Source organism: Plectrocnemia conspersa, unplaced genomic scaffold (assembly GCF_051122295.1).
Source record: "Plectrocnemia conspersa isolate PC_06_02 unplaced genomic scaffold, ASM5112229v1 ptg000010l, whole genome shotgun sequence".
Lineage (NCBI taxonomy): Eukaryota > Metazoa > Arthropoda > Insecta > Trichoptera > Polycentropodidae > Plectrocnemia > Plectrocnemia conspersa.
Window position 1 is genome coordinate 19,039,127 of NW_028277174.1, and position 19,785 is coordinate 19,058,911.

At 30.0% G+C, this 19,785-nt stretch overlaps 1 protein-coding gene across 6 annotated transcripts in view; it reads right to left on the bottom strand.

Moving 5' to 3' along the window:
* Positions 1-19,785, bottom strand: part of sei (potassium voltage-gated channel seizure) — a 131,151-nt gene that overhangs the window by 20,716 nt on the left and 90,650 nt on the right. For 3 of the 6 annotated variants that reach the window (XM_088194001.1, XM_088193999.1, XM_088193997.1), the window contains 4 exons: positions 19,314-19,554; positions 13,729-13,910; positions 5,737-5,757; positions 3,183-3,337 (listed from right to left, as the gene is read on the bottom strand). In XM_088194001.1, the coding sequence (XP_088050127.1) occupies positions 3,183-3,337; positions 5,737-5,757; positions 13,729-13,910; positions 19,314-19,554 (599 nt within the window). The remainder of the gene's footprint in view (positions 1-3,182; positions 3,338-5,736; positions 5,758-13,728; positions 13,911-19,313; positions 19,555-19,785) is intronic. The other 3 variants (XM_088194002.1, XM_088194000.1, XM_088193998.1) reach the window with 1 other exon arrangement.

A 19,785-nucleotide genomic window follows, 5' to 3' on the forward strand; every position in this document is an offset into this window, starting at 1 on the left:
TTCCATTATTAAAAAAAATATTATTATAAAACTGTAAAGAGAATTAGTAAATTATCGATGTAATAATTAGCCTTTTAAACACAGCAATGAAAATTTTATATTTTGAAACTGTGCAAAAAAAACTCTTGATCTTTGTCAAATGAAGGGAAAAAGGAATTATTTTCATAAAATTAAGATAAAAACATAAAACTGATTTCATATTGTAAAGGTGAGTTTTTAAACGAAGCTTTTTAGAATACAGTGATTTGTTGTTTGCCTATTTTAAAGAATAATCTTATAAAACGACTAAAAGCTTTGCCTAGCAATCGCCGTACTTAAATATAAAACGACATTCTAAATTTAGTTAAAACAATATTAAAGTTTTTTTCATTGACGGATAATGAAAAAAAAATGAACTTTTCACAAAAGTTTAATATACTTTAAAAATTCAGACTGATATATATAAATCATTGTGCTAAAAAATAGTATTACATCGGTTAGCTTGTATAAACTTTTAAAACATTTTTTTATGATACAGAAAAACATTGTTATTGTTCGGATTATGTGGGATGTGATAAAAAAATCCTAAATATTACCGAATAAGATCAGTATACTTAAAAAAGTTCATTTGAACTTGAACTTCTTAGAGAACGCCACAAAACAGTGGTTAACTTGTGGTCCTGAATATGGAAACTAATTTTAGTCGGTTTCTCACGGACTATTAACTTGAGTCAGTTTCGACCGCAGTCGCAATACTTGGACAAATAATTGTGGTCGTTGGTTTCGGATGAAACGCACACGTGCGATACCCCGACCACAACCGCCGGCGCCTGTCTGATCTCATCGTTATGCCTAATAGCAATTAATTGTATTTTGCTCATTTTTAAAGATAAAAAACCAGCATCATATATCATGAACTAAAAATAAAAAGTGAAACTTGCCCTAAAAATAATTTATGCAACCACGAAAAAGTGGTTCGCAGTGTTTGGTTGGTGCCAACAGCACATTCATACAATAACCTGGAATTTATGGTTATGGGTATCCAGAAAGTTCACTGATAACAATTCACTGACCGGTAAATTTATCGAAGAGAAAATTCATCGACTTGCAATTTCACTGATTCTACAATTTGTCGCTGGTGATTTATTTATTAAAAATCAGGAAACGCCAGTTAACATATTTAATTTCTTAGTTTGTCATATTATCCGTCAAATACATACAGAATTTTTTTTTTTAACTACTGATCCAATTTCAATGAATTTTAAAATGGAGCTGTTTTAACTTCGTTTATTTTTTTTTTATATTCCCGTAATTATTGATCCAATTTAAATTGAATTAAAAGTGGAGCAATAAATAAAGGTCTAGGACGTTAATATTATTTTAATACTACATTTACATAATCACAAATATATAAATTTGTTCTATAATAAGAAAGAAATAATCAAAAATTGGTAAAATATTCGTTTATATTATCTCAAAAATCTTAGAATGAAGCAATTTGTATACTTGAGCAACACAGGTAGATGTTTTCACTATCAATATACCCGAGTGACTAGTGCCGCTCCAAAATCCATGGTTCTTTACGCGCCGGTATGCGAGACAATTAGACGCTTCTTCTTAACAAAAACATACTTTCACGCTTTTGAAAAACATTTGTGAATAAAATGTTTATCGGCGGTGTCTACTATGACCGAAATTCGCATAACTCGTTTGTTGAACGAAACAAAATTTTGTAAAGGCTCACCTTTTATTATCGCTTAACTCTTATCTCAAAAACAGTTTCAAACTTCCGATATTAATATATATAAAATTCATTCCAAACATTTTAAGTTAGTGTTTATATACAATAAATTCGATAAAGCTACATATATTATATGTAAAATGCTTAATGAATTTCGCTAAATTAATTCAATCGCATCTGATCTTAATTCTGGTGATTTTAAATCAAGAAGTATGTAATAATTAATTAAACATTTTTCCTTTGACGCCCTCACTGATCAGTAATTAACGATTATGAAAGTAATTAAATAATTTGTTGGAACCATCTAAACTAACTACATATTACTTTATTAAAAATAATTTCGCATGGATAAAATTATTATAGACATATGTTACAAATTAATTAAATTGTATGTAATTAATTATTTACACGTGTTGCGCATTAATTAATTTTTTGCACTAATTGGTTAAATAAATCAATATCAGTTGTGGTAAATATCTTATTGGAATAAAAATATTAAAAAACGTCCACTGATTTGTCAATTTTTGCTCTTACCCCCTCGAAAAAAGTTGAAATGTCGTCCCTGCTACCCGATGAAATAAGATTCTATCTACATGAAAAAACCGAGCTGACAAATCTGCAATGGTTGAATGCTTTTATGTGATATAAGAACACGTTTAATAATAAACTGCAAGGATGTTGGCAAATCAAATTAACTTAAGGTGATCAGATTTTGAAAATATGAAAGGACACTAAAAATAAAAAGGTCATCACGAGAAGCATAAAGAAAGACAAACTGCTGCGGGAGCAAAACAATGTTATTTCGGAAAATTTTGAGGACAATTCTCTAAAATAAGACTCAAGCGATTTTTATTATAAATGAACCATTTTGACTTTTTATGCTTAAAAATGTGTACTGGTTACGTCTTGGACGGATGACAAAAAAATCCAGTACTATATTTGTAAGTCCAGTACAAATGGTCACCTTACAGTAACTATATATGAAAACATTTAATTGTTACTATCAAAATTTGACTAAGAAAGCTCTGACATATTTAAGCATTTTCAAACTATGGGAAATTGTAAGAATAATATTAATATTTACAATAATTATTTGATCATTATTGAATGAATAAAGTAAACGTTTGTAATAATCGGAAACCAGTGCGCAAATTATCGTGTCTTTTTAAAAATCTAATTTGATAACTAGATTTGATAGCTTCTACATTATTTTAATATAAATAATTTAAAATTTCCTCTCCATCTGTTTGCAGATGGAGAGGATTCGTTTACAAATTTATCAGGAAGAGTCACTAGAGATAATGATTCAAAGAGCAGAAATGACATGATTTGTATAATTTATGAGACAAAAATTGCCTCAAGCCCAAGAGATCTCGCCGCCCAGCCGTAACACCCGCCAAAGTGTCGCCTTGACGATCCGAACCGGACGAATTTTGAGTATGATGGACTTGATAGTACTCACCATATGCAGGCCAACCAGTGCGCGATGAGGACGAAGGTGGCCATCAGCAGCAGCAAGACGGCCGTGCCATACTCCGAGTAGCGGTCGATCTTGCGGGCTACCCTCACCAGCCTCAGCAAGCGGGCCGTCTTCAGCAGTCCGATGAGAGTCGTCGTCTGCAAAGACGGACACAACCGACCTCCTTACATCTAGCAAACACTATCTAACGCCATAGGCGGGTGTGTGTGTATAATAATAATAATAATAATAATAATATTTGTATATATGTATATATATAATAATAATAATAATATATAGTCGTAACTGCCAAGAACAGCCAAGCCTCCAAGCTGTGACACCTCAATCATGAAAATGCTGTGAGTATTTAGTTGTTTATTTTGTTGTACTTCCATAGGGCTATCATATTTTTAGTTTTGCGTCGTTAAATATCGTGTATTATTGCTAGATACGTATACCGTAACATCTTTTGTTAATGTCTGGTTTACGCTTGCCGAGAACTCGGCCGAGCTACTCGGTTACTGTACGGTACTCGGCCGAGTATTACAATATACTTAAGAGTTAAAATTTTAAAAATTAACTAAAGGTCCATTAAAATATATTATAGTATTAGTTAGTTAGTAATTTAATTATATTTAAAATTAGTATTGTTCGTTATATATCAATGCTAAACTAAATATCATCCTTTTATATTTAGAATAATATTATTTATTTATGAAGACAAACTATATATAAAATTAATTTAAAGCTGAGGTTCTTAAAAATTATCAATAAAAATCGCTACAAATATACCCCCCCCCCCAAATTTTGTCTATTGTTGTAATTAGTTTTGTTAATCATTTTTAGGCTATTTTATTAACTCTACAGTAAGTGTAGTTATGTGTTTCTTCTGATTTCAAATGAATATTCTTTTCTATTACTGCACTAAACAAAGGGTTGGTTTTAGTTATTGTATCGAATTTTGCCAATAAATTTGCTTCATGGATGTCGATGGCTTTTGCGAAATTAGCACACGTTTAATTTTATGAATATGATAGCCCTACAATATTTATACAATTATACATAGTAAATATGTTTTTTTTATTTATAATCTCTCGCGCGTCATTTGCTTTTTTTTTCTTTCTTAAAAAAAAACCAAATAACATACAAAATATTATTGTGGTGTATATAAAAAATAAATTAATACCTTATTCATAAATTATGGTATCAATAAAATTAAACCCTTTTCCAATTTTACTTAGCAAGCATCAAACAATGACGTTTCGAATCGATTCGACGTAAGTCAACTACATGATAAATAAAGTTAAACTAAAATAGATAAAATAACAAATACAATGAACAAACAATAAATAACACTAATTCGTCACAATTTGAGTATAAGATAAGTTACGGGTGTTGTACAATATTAAATGTAAGGGATTTGGCAATTTCGATCCTGTAATTAATACATGTATATATATATAACACAATATATACATCTTATTGTAATATAAATTAGTTTACATTTTGCAATAAAAAATATAATCGATTGCTTATTTCGTTTTTATAGATAGTTGACTCATATATCGCAGTTTTTCAACCCTTGTGTATTATACATCCTATTGATCTAATCTTTGAATTTTTCAGGATTCTGTGTTTGTTTCAGATAATTCAAATGTAACAATTGGCTATCAATAAGAAAATTTATGTGCAGTTTGAGGAGGTTAAAACGAAATGGATTCAGTATTTTAAAAATTTGATTGTAAAATTGCAAAATTTCAACGAATAATATATCACAATTTAAATTCATATTATATTAAGTATGAATATGTGTGCTCATTCGTATAAATCATTGTTGTGTGATAGTGATCGTGCTACTATGATTAAAAAAAGAAGATGTAAATTCACCTTCTCTTATTTTAATACACTAAACAAACTAATTTGGCACTGCTGATTCTCATGCATTATTTATAGTTTAGGTACGAACGCAGCTAGCATTGCGTCCAACCAGCTTTTGTACTCTTTTTGTATAAATATGACTTTGTCAATCTCTCTAGTTTGTTTTTTATTACTTTATAAAATTAAGTAAATTCTTATGGAGTGTGAGTATGGATGAGATCGACAGATGTAAAATAATTATGTTTTTTTTGTGTGTTAGTAGATGTTTTCAAAATAAAAAGCTCAAATAGTACACAATAGTGAAGCGATTTAAATATGCCTTAAAACGGGTCCTTGCAGCCTTGGATCCCAATCCCGAAGAAGCCTTCCAAAGCTTATAATGTGCTCTAGTGCTGGCAACCTGCGCTGTTTTAATCACACATTGTGCATGGGATGTCACGTATACAAATTCACTCATGTCATACATACGTTATCAGTACTGGTACCAGATTTTTTTAGATATTATATATAATCATCGTTCATTCTGTCGCAACACCCCAAAACTATTGCGTGTGATATGCAAAAGAAACGAATCAAAGAAAAGAGTTAATCAAGAACGTAATCGATAAAGAAAGTCAACCAAAATGGATATTTTTTTCTTTAAAAAAAAATAAATAAATTAATCGAATCTCAAAAATACCTCGTCGTTCTCCATGCCCAACTGTGGAAAGCAGAACAAAAACATCTGAATGTCTACAAAAAACATTTAGTGGAGTGAAGGATATGGACACGGGTACAAAGAAAAATAGTAAGAGAAGAGAAAGAGAGAGAGAGAAGATCAAAAAACTCCATTCACGAAGCTCTTCCATCTAAAACATCCGTACTGCGCTGAAACAAAGAATAAGATCAAGAAACAGGGTAGCTTTTCGCACTGATCAAATATATTGAAAAACTCCTGAAGATTTTGATCAATCTGAATAACCCCCGCCACTACTTATCTTAAAACACATACAGATAAAAATAAATAAATAAATACAACAATCAGTGAGACACATTCTATCTAATTGGACACATTCGTGTGCGGTGATAGTGTGGATATGTAGTACCATTTTTTAAATTATTTTTTTAAATCTTCATTATCAACACATAAATAAAATAAGAATAAAAATATAGACATTTACCAAAGTTCGCATAGTGTGTACAGAAAAATGTAATACGTGCGTTTCGAAAAAGTTTGACAACATCTGACTTTTGAATTAATGAACACGTCGCATGCTTGAAAGCCAAGACCTTATTAAAGAGAGGGCCGCTTCGGCGAAAATCCTTATTAAAATTTTCCCACGCGGTTTTCCAGTTAGTGACGTAATCTCGTAAATCTAAACATATATAAAATATTACACATATAAAAATTTAACGAGAAATTGTTCATCGAACCTTTCCGATCCCATATTAAATGATAACAAGTTTTGTAATTCGCTTAAACGCACTTACATAACAATACATACAATCAATGGTGTATTTTTTAATCAGTTTTATAAACTCGAACAACATTTCTGATCTCAGTTTGTAAAAGTTCAAAAGTTACAACGATTTGTGAACAGTTAAACTATTTTAGGTAATTTTAAAAAAATATTGGGGCATCCCACAAATAATTTTAATTTTAATACAATATATATCCCATTTTGTTCTATTTTTATTATTTACTAGCGATATAATTACTTAGATTTTGAGCTAAATAATGAATCAGGTTCCCCTCAGATAACCTCTGTATTAAAACGTTTCTCAATAATGAACTGCTTTCACACCATTATACTTTCCTGCCATATTGGCTCAGTTATCATAGCTTTGTCCCACATATTTAAAAAAATTCAATTTTAATTTCTGTAGCAAATTTAAAAGTCGGCTAGCAATTTCTTAACCCGTTTTATCAGAAAAATATCAAAGCATATAAAACGTTCTTCAATTGAAAATTCCATTTTGCTAAATTTGACTTAATGAATTATTAATGTGGTTTGTTCCTTATAATCTGAAATTGCATAAGCAATAATGGCACAATATATTGCCTTTAACTTCCTCAATAACGAGCCAAAAATATAAGCCTGTTTTGTATTCTAAGCATGTAGGTAATAACTAGGAAGCACAAAAAATTGTGAAACCGTATTTTTCCGGACAGGAATTATGTTTTATAAAGATCCTTTCGATCGGATTTATAAAATTGAGTTGCCTAGTTGAGTCCCCTAATATTACTTTAGCTGGTTTAATTGGTAATACAGTTCCTTCGCGTCAGTTTATTGGTTCTCTCTCATTCCTTAGTCCAAAGTAAGTCTGGCGTATTCTTCCGGTTAGCTCATTGTATTCAACGGGCAATATCATCGCACACAATTAATTTTTCATCACGAATTAATAACCAATTGCATAAATACGTTTTTTTTTTTAATCCTAGGAGTACAAATTTTCATTCGTTACTGTTGATTGAACTTTGATAATTCGCTAGGAATCCATTGACCCAGTTTGTAAAGGGTAATCCAAACTCAACCGTTATTTAACATAATGTAAAATGTGACATCTGTCAAATAAAAACTATATTATAAACCAAAATGAGTCGACACAGGATAGAGAAAATTCACAATAAGAATGGTGAAAATTATGCGAAAACAATTCATGAAGTATTTTTGGTTTCTATAAAGCTTCTGTCGATTTAATAAAAAAAAATAATAAAGACTGAAAAGTTTGCTTTAGAGCTAATAGTATATAATAATAATCCCAAACTTGTCATCTCCTTCTCAATTATGAATAATGATGAAATGGATAGCTCTCGAATTGACCGTATTAACGCGAATAGAGTTTTAGAAAAAGCATTTCATTAGTCTGGTTTGAATTAAGGTATGCATATTAGTCCAGTCAAATAAGGCGAAATAAAGGCTAAATCTCGGAATGAAAGATAACAAGCTGAAATTTTGCACAGACCTTCGTTTTGATGTTCTAAGGACAGGGTGAAAAATCTCATAAAATATCGTGTCTGCTAATCAAGATATCAAAGGTCAAAGGTCACAAATTTTTTTTTTTTTGCAAATATCTCGCGTTTTATGCGTCGCACGTCATTAGATGCTTTAAAAAACTTGTAAAACATAAAATTTTCTACAAGTTTGGTTATAATATTTGTTTTGTATCATTAACCGTTTTTGAGATATAGCGTGAAGAGTGGGAGGCGTACATCCGTTTATAGAATCCAGCGAGTATTTCTACCTGCTTAACTTGGTATAAGCTTTGAAACAGTAAACAATCGTGAAAAAAGTGGTCTCGGCAAGTCGTTTGAACCATAATTTTATTACTTTCTTCATTGTATTATTAGGAATTAAGAATGAAATATTGCTCGACAAGAAATTTGTGCGAAAAAATTGAAAGAGTTGAGAGATTTTCTTACGGAGTATGTACCAGATGATAAGAAGATCATTTCCAAATTAAGAGAAAAATATTTAACTGATATTATAATTACAACGAAGATTGGATCATTCCCTATTTTTTCTTTTCGCGATGCTCAAGCTTAAATTTTATCCATAGCTTGGTATGAAAATAAAAAAGGCACTTCGGAAGAAGAACACTTGCGCGTAGTGGAAGCTGCTGCGGCAATTATTAGAGAAGATATTCGATCTTCTGTTGTGGAGACCAAGTCCTATCCGCCCCCGAGTAAAATATTAATGAAGAAATTCCGAAAACTTTATTACATTTTCTGCAGGAAGTTATTATAAAGAACAAAAAAGGAAAGACGGGGCATTTTAAAACGAAATACACAGCTATAAGTCATGCTATAATGACTTCCATACGAAAACGGTCCTTTTATTCGCAGTTATTAATAGGCCTATCTGTATTTCTTCATATAAGGAATACAGATAGGCCAAACATGCAAAAAGACTTTTGGATGTTTTGTCAAGTTTAGGTTTTTCATCGCTTCATATAGTGATACTGTAAAATATTAAATTTCAGCTGTTTATCACCCACGGCCTCGTAATCAACCATCAGAGTCAAGTGCCTTAGTACAGTATGCAGCGGATAATGCAGAAAAATATTTATACTCTTGATGGCTATTATACTGTTCATATAATGGGAATGATAAAAATAATAACTTCAAAATCTGAAGTTATATCCGATGACCGCATAAAGAAATTTACAACAAAACCAAGTGCAAAGGAGTTAGCAGCACTATCACATATACCCCTTCTAGTGTATGAAAATCATGTCGTACCCAGATTGAGCAAGAGATTCAAGTTCAAAATTTTAATGATGTAGAAGAACTAACTGAACAAATATTTAATGTAGTTGATTTGTTGTGGATGTACGGAAAGTGGAAAAATATCTCACCGTTGCCAGGGTGGAATGGATTTACAACTTACAAAAAACAATGAGAACTTTGTAACTTCTCGGATTCTATTTCTTACTTTTATTCATCATCCTGCGAGTAATATGGACACAATTTACACCACATTACAGTGTACTATAAACACTGCCAAGAAACATGAACAAAGAACATGCTTAATAACTTTTGATCAGTCGTTGTACATAAAAGCACGTGAAATCGTAGCACCTTCAGATGCTAACTCGGACTTGTCCAGAGTAGTTGTGAAACTAGGAGGCTTTCATATGCTTATGTCTTTTATTGGATGCATAGGGTATATAATGAATGGAAGCGGAATCAAGGAAGCTCTCAGTACAATTTACGCTTCGAATTCTGTCGACAAAATGTTGGATGGTCACGCTTTTGCAAGAAGTATCAGAGGACATACGCTATTACTTTTTGCATTATCGATGATGATTTTTGAAGATATGGAGTTGAAAGTTATAATGCTTTAGATGGGTTCATTCAGCAGATAACAATTTGCGATGTTTCCTATGAAACTGTGGAAGAATGTGCAGGTAACTCTGGCTCCGTAGTTTACATAGCGTTATCCTATAAACGGATGCGCGCTTCCCACTCCCCGCGCTATATCTCGAAAACCATTAACCATACGAAGAAATAAATTATAACAAACTTGTAGAAAATTTTATTTTCTATAAGTTTTGTTAAAGATCTAATGACATGCGACGCAAAGGAGGCGAGATATTTGCAAAAAAACGATTTTTATGACCTTTGACCTTTAATATCTTGATTAGCAGTGTACATCACGTCACACGTAGCAAATGCTATTGTAACCAATTAGCGTTCTATTGCACAGTTATAGTGAATCCAAATTTCCCTGTAACCAACCTTAACCCTTGGAGTCCTTTGTCCACACGTATTGACCTCTATTTTTTAATGGCAGCTCCTATGTCGATAACGTCTGGACATTTTTTCTCAAGTTATTTGAAATTATATCTTAAAATGAATAATATTATAAATAAAATAAATAAATGAAACGTATTTTAAATATTTCATTGCTTACATGAATATCTTTATATAATATAATAAAAGAATAAATTAATAAAATAATTCAAATAAATAATAAACTTTTATAATTTAATAAAATTTATATTAGTATATTTATTGAGTTAATATCAATTAAATTTCAATGAAAAAATATAATATTATACAAATTAACTACTAAAGTTAATACAATTAATTCTAGCAAAATATAATTTATTTCATATAATATAAAAACAGTTTTTTCTATTATATTTAATGATCATTTAATTATTTATATAAATATATTCATTCAAAATGGCTTAGGCAAAACTTATTAAAAACATGTTGGACTAGAAAGGGTTAAGAGCTAGTTAATGCTGTGATATTATACTTGACAACGAATTATAAGTATAATGTGTTGCAACTGACATCATTTCATTAATCAAGAAGTTGATTTCATGAATTTTTTCATTGATCAAAGACATTGTAATACTAAAAGTATGTGTTATGATTTAAATGTATTAATGCGTTAATAGTCGAGCGTTGGACTTGCTCGTTTCCGGCCAGCGATACTAAAATGTTGATCGAGTTTCGTAGCAGTGCGTCAAATGTAAAAGAAATCAAATATACAAAAAGTATTCCCTTATTATTATTATACATGGTATACTGTCGGTTCGGTTAGGTATTTTAATAATTATAAATTTAGTTAGCTCTCTATTATTTTTAGACCGTATATGCTGATAATATGCTTGTGAAACTTTCGAACAAGAATTAGCGTAGTCTTATTATAAAGCCACATCCTATATCCTCTGCAATAACGAGTTGAAAGCAAGCAGATATGCATAATCGCTTCTTAAATTCATTATCTATCCATTTATATATTATTAAAATGGATTTAAGCACATTATTAAATAGTAGTTTGTCATATATTTGTTATAGCATGTAACACGAAATTACAAGAGATTGTGGACTTATATTAATACGGCTAAGCTTTTGAAGAATTTGTTCGAAGCTAAATGTAACATACATAGATCAAGCAATGAAGAACTAAATGTTATGTGAAGTTTACCTTGACATCCCCATTTAGTCCGATCTGATAATAAATCCTATTTTAAAAATCAGAAAAATGGTTATAGGCGTATTAATATTTACCTTTCATCTGAGCTCCTACATATGTAACCCTATGATAATTTTATAGGAAACTCGAGGCATTAAATGGATAAATGGGGTAAGTATATACGCTGCGTGTGTTGTGTTACACATTTTAAAAGATAAAAAGGTCAGGAAATCAGCGGGTGAAGAGCTTCGTGCCAAATAACAGCAGGGTATTATACAAATGTGTCACTCGGAGGCTAGGTCAGCCAAAACTGGTTGTATCGTTTTGGCAATAGGTCCGAAAGAGGACGAGGGACGCAAATACCAATGCCAAAAACGGCGCCGAGCGTCCGAGCTGTTAGATCAGCGTTTCTCAAATGTAGGCCTTTCAATTGGACCGCCGAGTGTGATAAAAAGGGGAAAAGATGAAAAGAACCATAAAAAAGTACAGACGTTGAGCCAAGTTTCTATGTAATTTGCCAAAAGATCGTAACATATTATATTATATTGGATGGAATACTACACGTACATATATTTATATACATGTCAAGACTTTTAATTAATTAAACAAAAAGATTTTGAAGTAATACTATATCATTGATAATAAATTCGATTATTTTTGTTTAATAGATATAATGAGAAGCTAGTTGTAACAATGAAGGCAAGTAAAATAACTATTGTATAGAAAATGATACAATTTATTAAAGAAATTGTAGGATACCAATTAAAATAAAATATGCTTAAAGCTTTTATCAGAAGTATATCTTAAAAATATATACAATATGATCATAAGTCTTTTGATTTTATATATTGTTTATTAAAACTGTTAATAAATATATTTATTTATTAATCGTAATGAATGAATATGAAAAAATTTTACGCAAAATTCTTACGAAAACTTCTAATTACGATTAAATATTTTTTGAAAAAGTCTTTAATATAAATAAGTTTGATGTTTCCTGTTGCCTTGTTTGACAGTTTACGATTCCTCACTCTGTATATAATATAGTAAGAGATCTCTTGATAATTTCAAGAATCCAAATTTCACAAACTTTAAATTGTGTTCTATAAAAATTTTTGATATTTTATTTTATGAAAATTTTCATGATAATTTGGCCAAAATTTTACAATACTTTTCATAAATAAAATATAAAAGTTATTTAGCCGCGCAGATAAAACTGTATTATAAAACTGTTATTTTTCAGGAATCAAAATAATGTTCAGGTCGATTAAAAAATTATATATAAAATCTGTCATAGAGATGCTATCAAAATAAAATTTGAGGAATGTTTATGAATTATGACTTGTCATAAAATGTATATTCTTAATTCGAACAAAATAAAATAAAAGCCTATTGCATTACATTAAAACCAGTAATGTACTGCTATAAGCTTTCAATTTTTGCTAAAGGAATATAAGCCTTAAAAACGTGTTTTTAGATATTAGAAAAACATTATTTACTCGGCATTTTTCTAAATGAATTTTAGATCACGATGTATCATGTCTTAGTAGCAAATAGTTTTAAAAATATTAGATAAAATTTCTCTACTATGAAATGCTCAAAAATCCAGATCACAATATATTAGTTGGGAAATTGAACTGCCAAAAGTTGAAATCTCTAACGAGATAAATTGACCCAAAGTAATATAAAATACATGAACATATGTCTTGCAGAGGCATAATAAGTATTTGAGCATTTTGCATGGAATAAAATAAAATATTATATATATTGGCCTAGATTTTTTCTACTTAACTAATTCTTAAGTCTCTCCATTTCCCTTTTACATATATCACATGCAAACGTATTCTTATAAAACACATTATCTATTAAATTAATGCTAACCATTATATTTCTAAACTATATTTTTTCCTATAACATATTTTATCTGTAACTTATTACTGTAATAATATATTTTTCAACGATTTTTTCACTAAATATTTTTTTGAATGCCATCTCGTGCTTTCATCGAATAAACAGCACTATAATAATTATTTTATATTGGCTTTATTTACTCGCGTGTATTTGGATATTCAATAATTTTATTGTAGCGGAAAAAACGTTGAGAAACACTGCTTCAACGGACATAATCGATCGGTAGACTTTGCCGAATATTGTCATTCGCAATTTTACATCTTTCGTAGCACACTAGGTTTCTCTATTTCACTTTGTCTGTCTTTTCTGGAATGGGGAGGGAACGCTTTCGTCATCTCTCTACCCACCTCGTCGGTGTCGGTGCCGAAGAGCAGCAGGTCGAAGGGGATGGCAGCCACCAGGTCTATGAGGAACCAACCCCTAAGATAGTGCATGGCAATGCGGTAAGGATGAGAGACAATTTCGTCGCAACCGTTCACATACGTCGTGCGAAAATTGATCAGGATATCTACTATAAAGGTCACGTCAACTGAAAGGGTAAAAAAGTACATATGTTAATTTGTTAATATACATATAAAGCATAAATAATTTATAATATTCCACGCATGTTCTTTCATTCTTTAACACTTACATAATCACCATCGTAATTGAATTTTATAAATACGATCGACGTATTATCACTTTTACAAATTACTATCAGAGTCGACTTGTGAATGAATCTTGAGAATATGAGTATATCTGTCACTGTCAATAGGTACTATTGTCTGCGATGCACATGTCAATAATTGTCAGCCATATTAGACTCGTAGTTTGAGTTTGGCAGCCAAGTATTGACGACGCATTTCGTTACGCAATTAATGGGACAAAGAATTTGCATTAAACTTTGCTTTTAAATGTTAAATTAATAAGGCTTTTGTCAAGGATTTTATGTATACACAAAAGGTTTATGAATGATACAAGTGTTTCCTGTTTTTTTCCCCCATTCAAATTGGTTTTAATGGCCAACAATTGATTTTACTATATATTTAATATTTTTTGTTTTAAACACTATGTTCACCCATAGGTGTCTAAAAGCTTTATGTTATACACTACACAATCAGTGGCGTAGCTATGGGAGGGGGGAGGGGAGGGGCCGCCTCGGTCGGCACTTGCTTGGGGGCGGCATATTCGCGATGGGATCGTTTAGTGCGGTTCTTAACCCTTAATTCACTAAAACATATATAAATCCACGAATAACAAGAGCCTAATAATAACTAATTTATTATTTTAAGAAATGCTGATTTTATGACCTTGCAAAAAATGTATGGGTGTGGGGCGGCAATTTTAAGGATCGCCCTGGGCGGCACATACCCTAGCTACGCCACTGTAGTAAATGAGTTCCAGTAATGATAACTAGACCAGTTCGAAGCGCTTATTCCTCTTACCACGATTTGGATGGGGGGGGGGGCAAGGGGGCATTCGTTTTAATTTTTTTTCTAGTATATTCTTATATTTATATTATAATTTAACAATTGCTGATGTATGCTTTTTTGTATACATATATTTATAAAAAAAAATTTTCATTATGATTTTACCCAAAAGAAAAGTTTCAATTCCCTGGATTATTTTTTTCTCGCTTTTAGGGACAAAAAGCCGAGATTGAATCACTAAAAGAAAGTCAATATCAATCAAATGTCAAGGTTATTATTACTGTTTTTTACAGTTATAAACTGAAAAAAATCTTATATATGTATGTATATTTATGATTCGCTAGAAAATTGTGTTTTAATGATAATATACATAAATTTCACTATTTAAAATATACATATATGTATGAACCACAAGGTTTAAGGGTTAAGTTGTTATTAATATTTTATTAATTTTTTATACTTGCTAATTTTAATGTGATGTATATATATATATAAACATACTGTCCGATTTTATAAAATACAACAATTAAGTTTTTTTGAGTAATATTTATTATCTGAATTAATTAACTCTCGCTAATATTTTTAGTTTGATTCAAATGCAATGCCATAAATATCAGATATATTCCTTTTCGCTCGCTCGCTCGTCGAGAAGAAGTGGGCGTGCGGAACGCATGTAAAGCACGCCCTTATCTCTCATTCACTCTCGTCACTTAACATACGAGCGAGCGAAAAGGAATGTATCTCGCCGTACGCGCCTGATGTATGAATAAATAAATTTATACTACTTTCAAAAACAACGGCTCACATATTTTTGATAAAAAATATAAAGTTAATAATTTATATTAAAAAAAAGTATTTTTAAATCGGTTGAAGATTTTATTATAATTACATATGTAAAAGCATATTATTTATATTTAATTTTAATTCATTCCATTGTTGATATTTATTTATTAGAAACGTATTATTTGATTAAAGAAAGGTTGATTAGTTATTTATCATATATTATTTTAAGGTATTGTTAATAAAATATATTTAAAACACAGATGGGTGATGATAGTTTAAATAGCAATGAAAATAGCAAAAATATAGATGAAGAGGGACGGTAATTATTCAATTTAAGAAATATTAAATAAAATAATGTTAATACAAAGAATAAATATTGTTTTGTTTTATGTAGTGTTCATTTGATCAATGATATATTTTTGTATGGAACTGATCGAGATTTTTCGGGTGAGGACAGTTTTGACAAAGACGATGAAAATGCCGAAAATTATTACACGAACGATTACCCAGAAGAGACTGATCATTCAGAAGAAAACAGTGACGAGGATGGTTGCGATGATTTAAAATTACAGAACATCTTAGTTTTATTATTGTTTAAATGATATTTTATATTACTTTTTAATAGTTGCGGATAGTGATAATGAATATGAGGATATTGGTAATTATTATTTTTATTTAAATTTTATTTAAAAGCTCTCGCTTCATATTTGAATTTAGTCACAACAGGTTGCGATGAAAGTATTTTTGATGAAGATGTAAATAATATATCTAAGACGATGGTAAAGCTGATTTTTATTTTAATATTGTAAATTTACCACTGATTTAAATCACTTTTCATCAGATTGTAACGAGAATATCATCGACGAAGAAAAATATTGGTATCGATTTTTTTTATTATAAGTATATTATATTATAATATAACTCATTTTAAAATTGATTATACTTTTTTTAGACTGTGATGAAAAACGCGACATAACAGTGGAATTTTAACATATTTGCTGTCTTATTATTTTTAAATATTATATATCACACGTTTAAAACATTAAATATCAATAATGTATATGTTGTAATACATCAATTTTTAAACTGTAAAGCAAAAAAATGGTATGTTCATTATAAAACATGTCGTCAATTACTGACTATTTAGTGATTTTAAATTGATATACAAGAAAAAAATAATTTGCAGTTTTTATTATTAATGAATCGCGTGGAATTTTATTGGATTTAATAATACACTTAGGTTTCTTTTTATGCGGTAAATACGTTTTACAGAAAAACGCGTAAAATAAAGCGCGTAAAAAAGTTCTGACTCACGTATAAAAATAAAAGATGCGTTGCATGCGTTCTAAAACCGCATAAAACTAAATCAATGAGTTAAAATATACCGAAAATCGCATAAAAAAGTGTATTATATTTCAGAAAAATAAATAATTTAAAAACATCCTTTTGAAAATGTTTATTCGTATTTTTATAAAAAAAGTTCATTTTTTCTATAGAATTATCGTTGCTATAACCTCTATCGCTAGAAGAGATAGTCAGCGCATCAGATAATGGTTCTTCACATATAAAATTCGCACGAACTTCGCATGTTGATTTTTCCACTTTGACAAATAATCAGTGATTAAATTTTGCGATGGCTTTGCTATTTTTGTACAATTCGTGATATACAGATATACAATTCTGAAGCTCGCGTTGATCCTTAAAGGTTCGGTTAGAATTATCATATTTTTCAATGAAATGGTTTCATTTTCTTCACATTAATTTTCGTTTTCTAGTTCCTTGACTTTGATAACAATAATATCATTGTCATTCAAAATATTATCCTCTGGTAATTACTCGACATCACTTTGAGTAAATGTATCAAAATCTTCCCCACTAATTTCATGTGTAGAAATTATTTCAGCTGATAATGTCGATGTTTAATTGGTTTCATTGACTGCAACACATTTGCAAGTACTTAAAGTTTGTGGTCTTATTTGAGAGATAGCAAATACAACATGATTTAAACATTCCAAAATAGAAAAAAATTCTCTCAAATTTCTGTGTGTTTTACATGTCAAAACGGTCCAAAATAGTTATTAAAAAAAATGCTTCTTGAAATATAAACCGTATAAAAATAGTAAGCATAAAAAGAGACTCGAGTGTATATTTAAATAAGATTTGTTGTAAATTGTCAATCACTTAAATTAATATATACAAAAATAGTATTATCTTATAAAATTTGACATTTTAAGTTCATGATGTTTCTAAAGTTCAGCAAAACCTAACGGTGCTCAGAAATTCATTATATGATGAAACTATAAATATTTAAAGGTTGATGATGCTAACTTAAAGATATGTTTAGTTCAGTGCAAGATAAAATTATGATTATTCAACTTATAAGTTAAATTACTATTATACAACAATATGAAAAAATAATCTTATTAGGCAATTTCAAAACAGAATTTTACAAAAAGATAGCTTCATGTTTGGTGGCATGTAAAGAGCTTTCTCATAATAATGAGGTTTCGAAATCCAATTAAACCATTGCAGCTGAAAGTTGTTAGTGAATAATTAACAAAGTTCGACACTGCTTCATAATTAGTGAACAGAAAAGGAGATGTATCTTAACACGATAGTGTGCAGCTACATGTGTCTTTTTTATATTTTTAGATTTCACTTATCCAGCTCATTGCATAATTTTCTCAATTAAAACAATCAGTAATATATGATTTTTGCTTGATTTACATTTTTTCATCGAAACATACAAAAATCTATATGATGATAATAAACAAAACTAATTATCAGAAAATACCACAATCTAGTAAATAGTATTTCTTAGATAAAAAATAAACCACAATGTAAGAACTATATGAAACTATAAAGATTTAATTAATTTAAGTTGATCTGAGTACATTGAAATTTTAGCCATTTAACTTAAAGATTTTCAAACCAATAATTGTATAAAGAATTGGCTTGTATTAAAAGCAAGTCACTGAATCGCGTTCATTGTGTACTAGATGTAAATTAATTATTTTTTAGAAATACATTACGTGTGTCCAATCTTTGAACAATTCTATTTAATATTTTCTTTATTTTTTTCTTAATAGAGCAGTTAACATAAAATAGAGCAACACTAATAAAATATATACTTCAATTCAACTCACAGAAAGAATTGAAATACTTGTCGACTTCAAAAGTCTCTGGAAAGAGAGCTAGTAAGAAAACTAATCTGGACATTGGTATTTGTTGCACTAATTTATAATATTTTTTTGACAGATACTTATGCATGTAAATTTTTTTTTATTAATAATTGATTTATAACTGTTTTTCTGTAGAATCTATTAAAAATGCTATACTTCCATCTTATCATAACCTTCAGACTGATCTAACTAGGCGAAACGGCATACACCCATTCGTATCAACTTACAAACCAAAACGCACATTCTAAAGCCACTCTAAAAACCAAATATTTAGGAAATATATATCATTAGTCTTATCGTTTAATACCTAGGTTATATCATGCGTATATACATATACGTACAACGTATAAGTATACATACATGATACAACAAATAAACGAAACGATTGAAAAGAGTTAATACAGTGAGAACTTTGTTCATCATTGGATCAAACCGTAAAAATCGTTTCATATACATTTTTTGTATTTGTTTACCCGCGACCCAAGCACAAAGAGTTAACAGGAAGACTAGTTATTGATAGATAAGGGCGTCAATAGATAGCACATATCACTGACTCACCTATCATATCAACGACTACAATAGGATCTTCTCCGAACTTTTTGGTCTTTCGTCTGTCCATGTCTGGTTCGTTTAGCTGGAAGGCTGCTACGTAAGGCGTGACGATGGCCGTGTACATGACCAGGATGAGGATAATCCAGTCCCACGCCGCCTTGTATGGCGAGTGGTGAAGGATGGTGAAGCGGTGAAGGCGGGCCGTCTGCGCAGGATACTGCGGAGCCGGCGTTCCCAGCGTCAGGACCTGGTGAAAAAAGAACGAGTTTTATTTATTTTAATATACAAAGAAATAGTAGCTTGGTGAAGTAATTTAGACTGCTCTATCCTATTTTGACTATAGAACTTAATGAAAAGTTACACTAATACGACAATTGAAATGAAGTATGACACACAGTATTTTTTATATTTTTTTTTGTCATGACTTGACAGGTTTTTTAAATGCGTCATGATGTCCATTATACAAACAAGAATTACA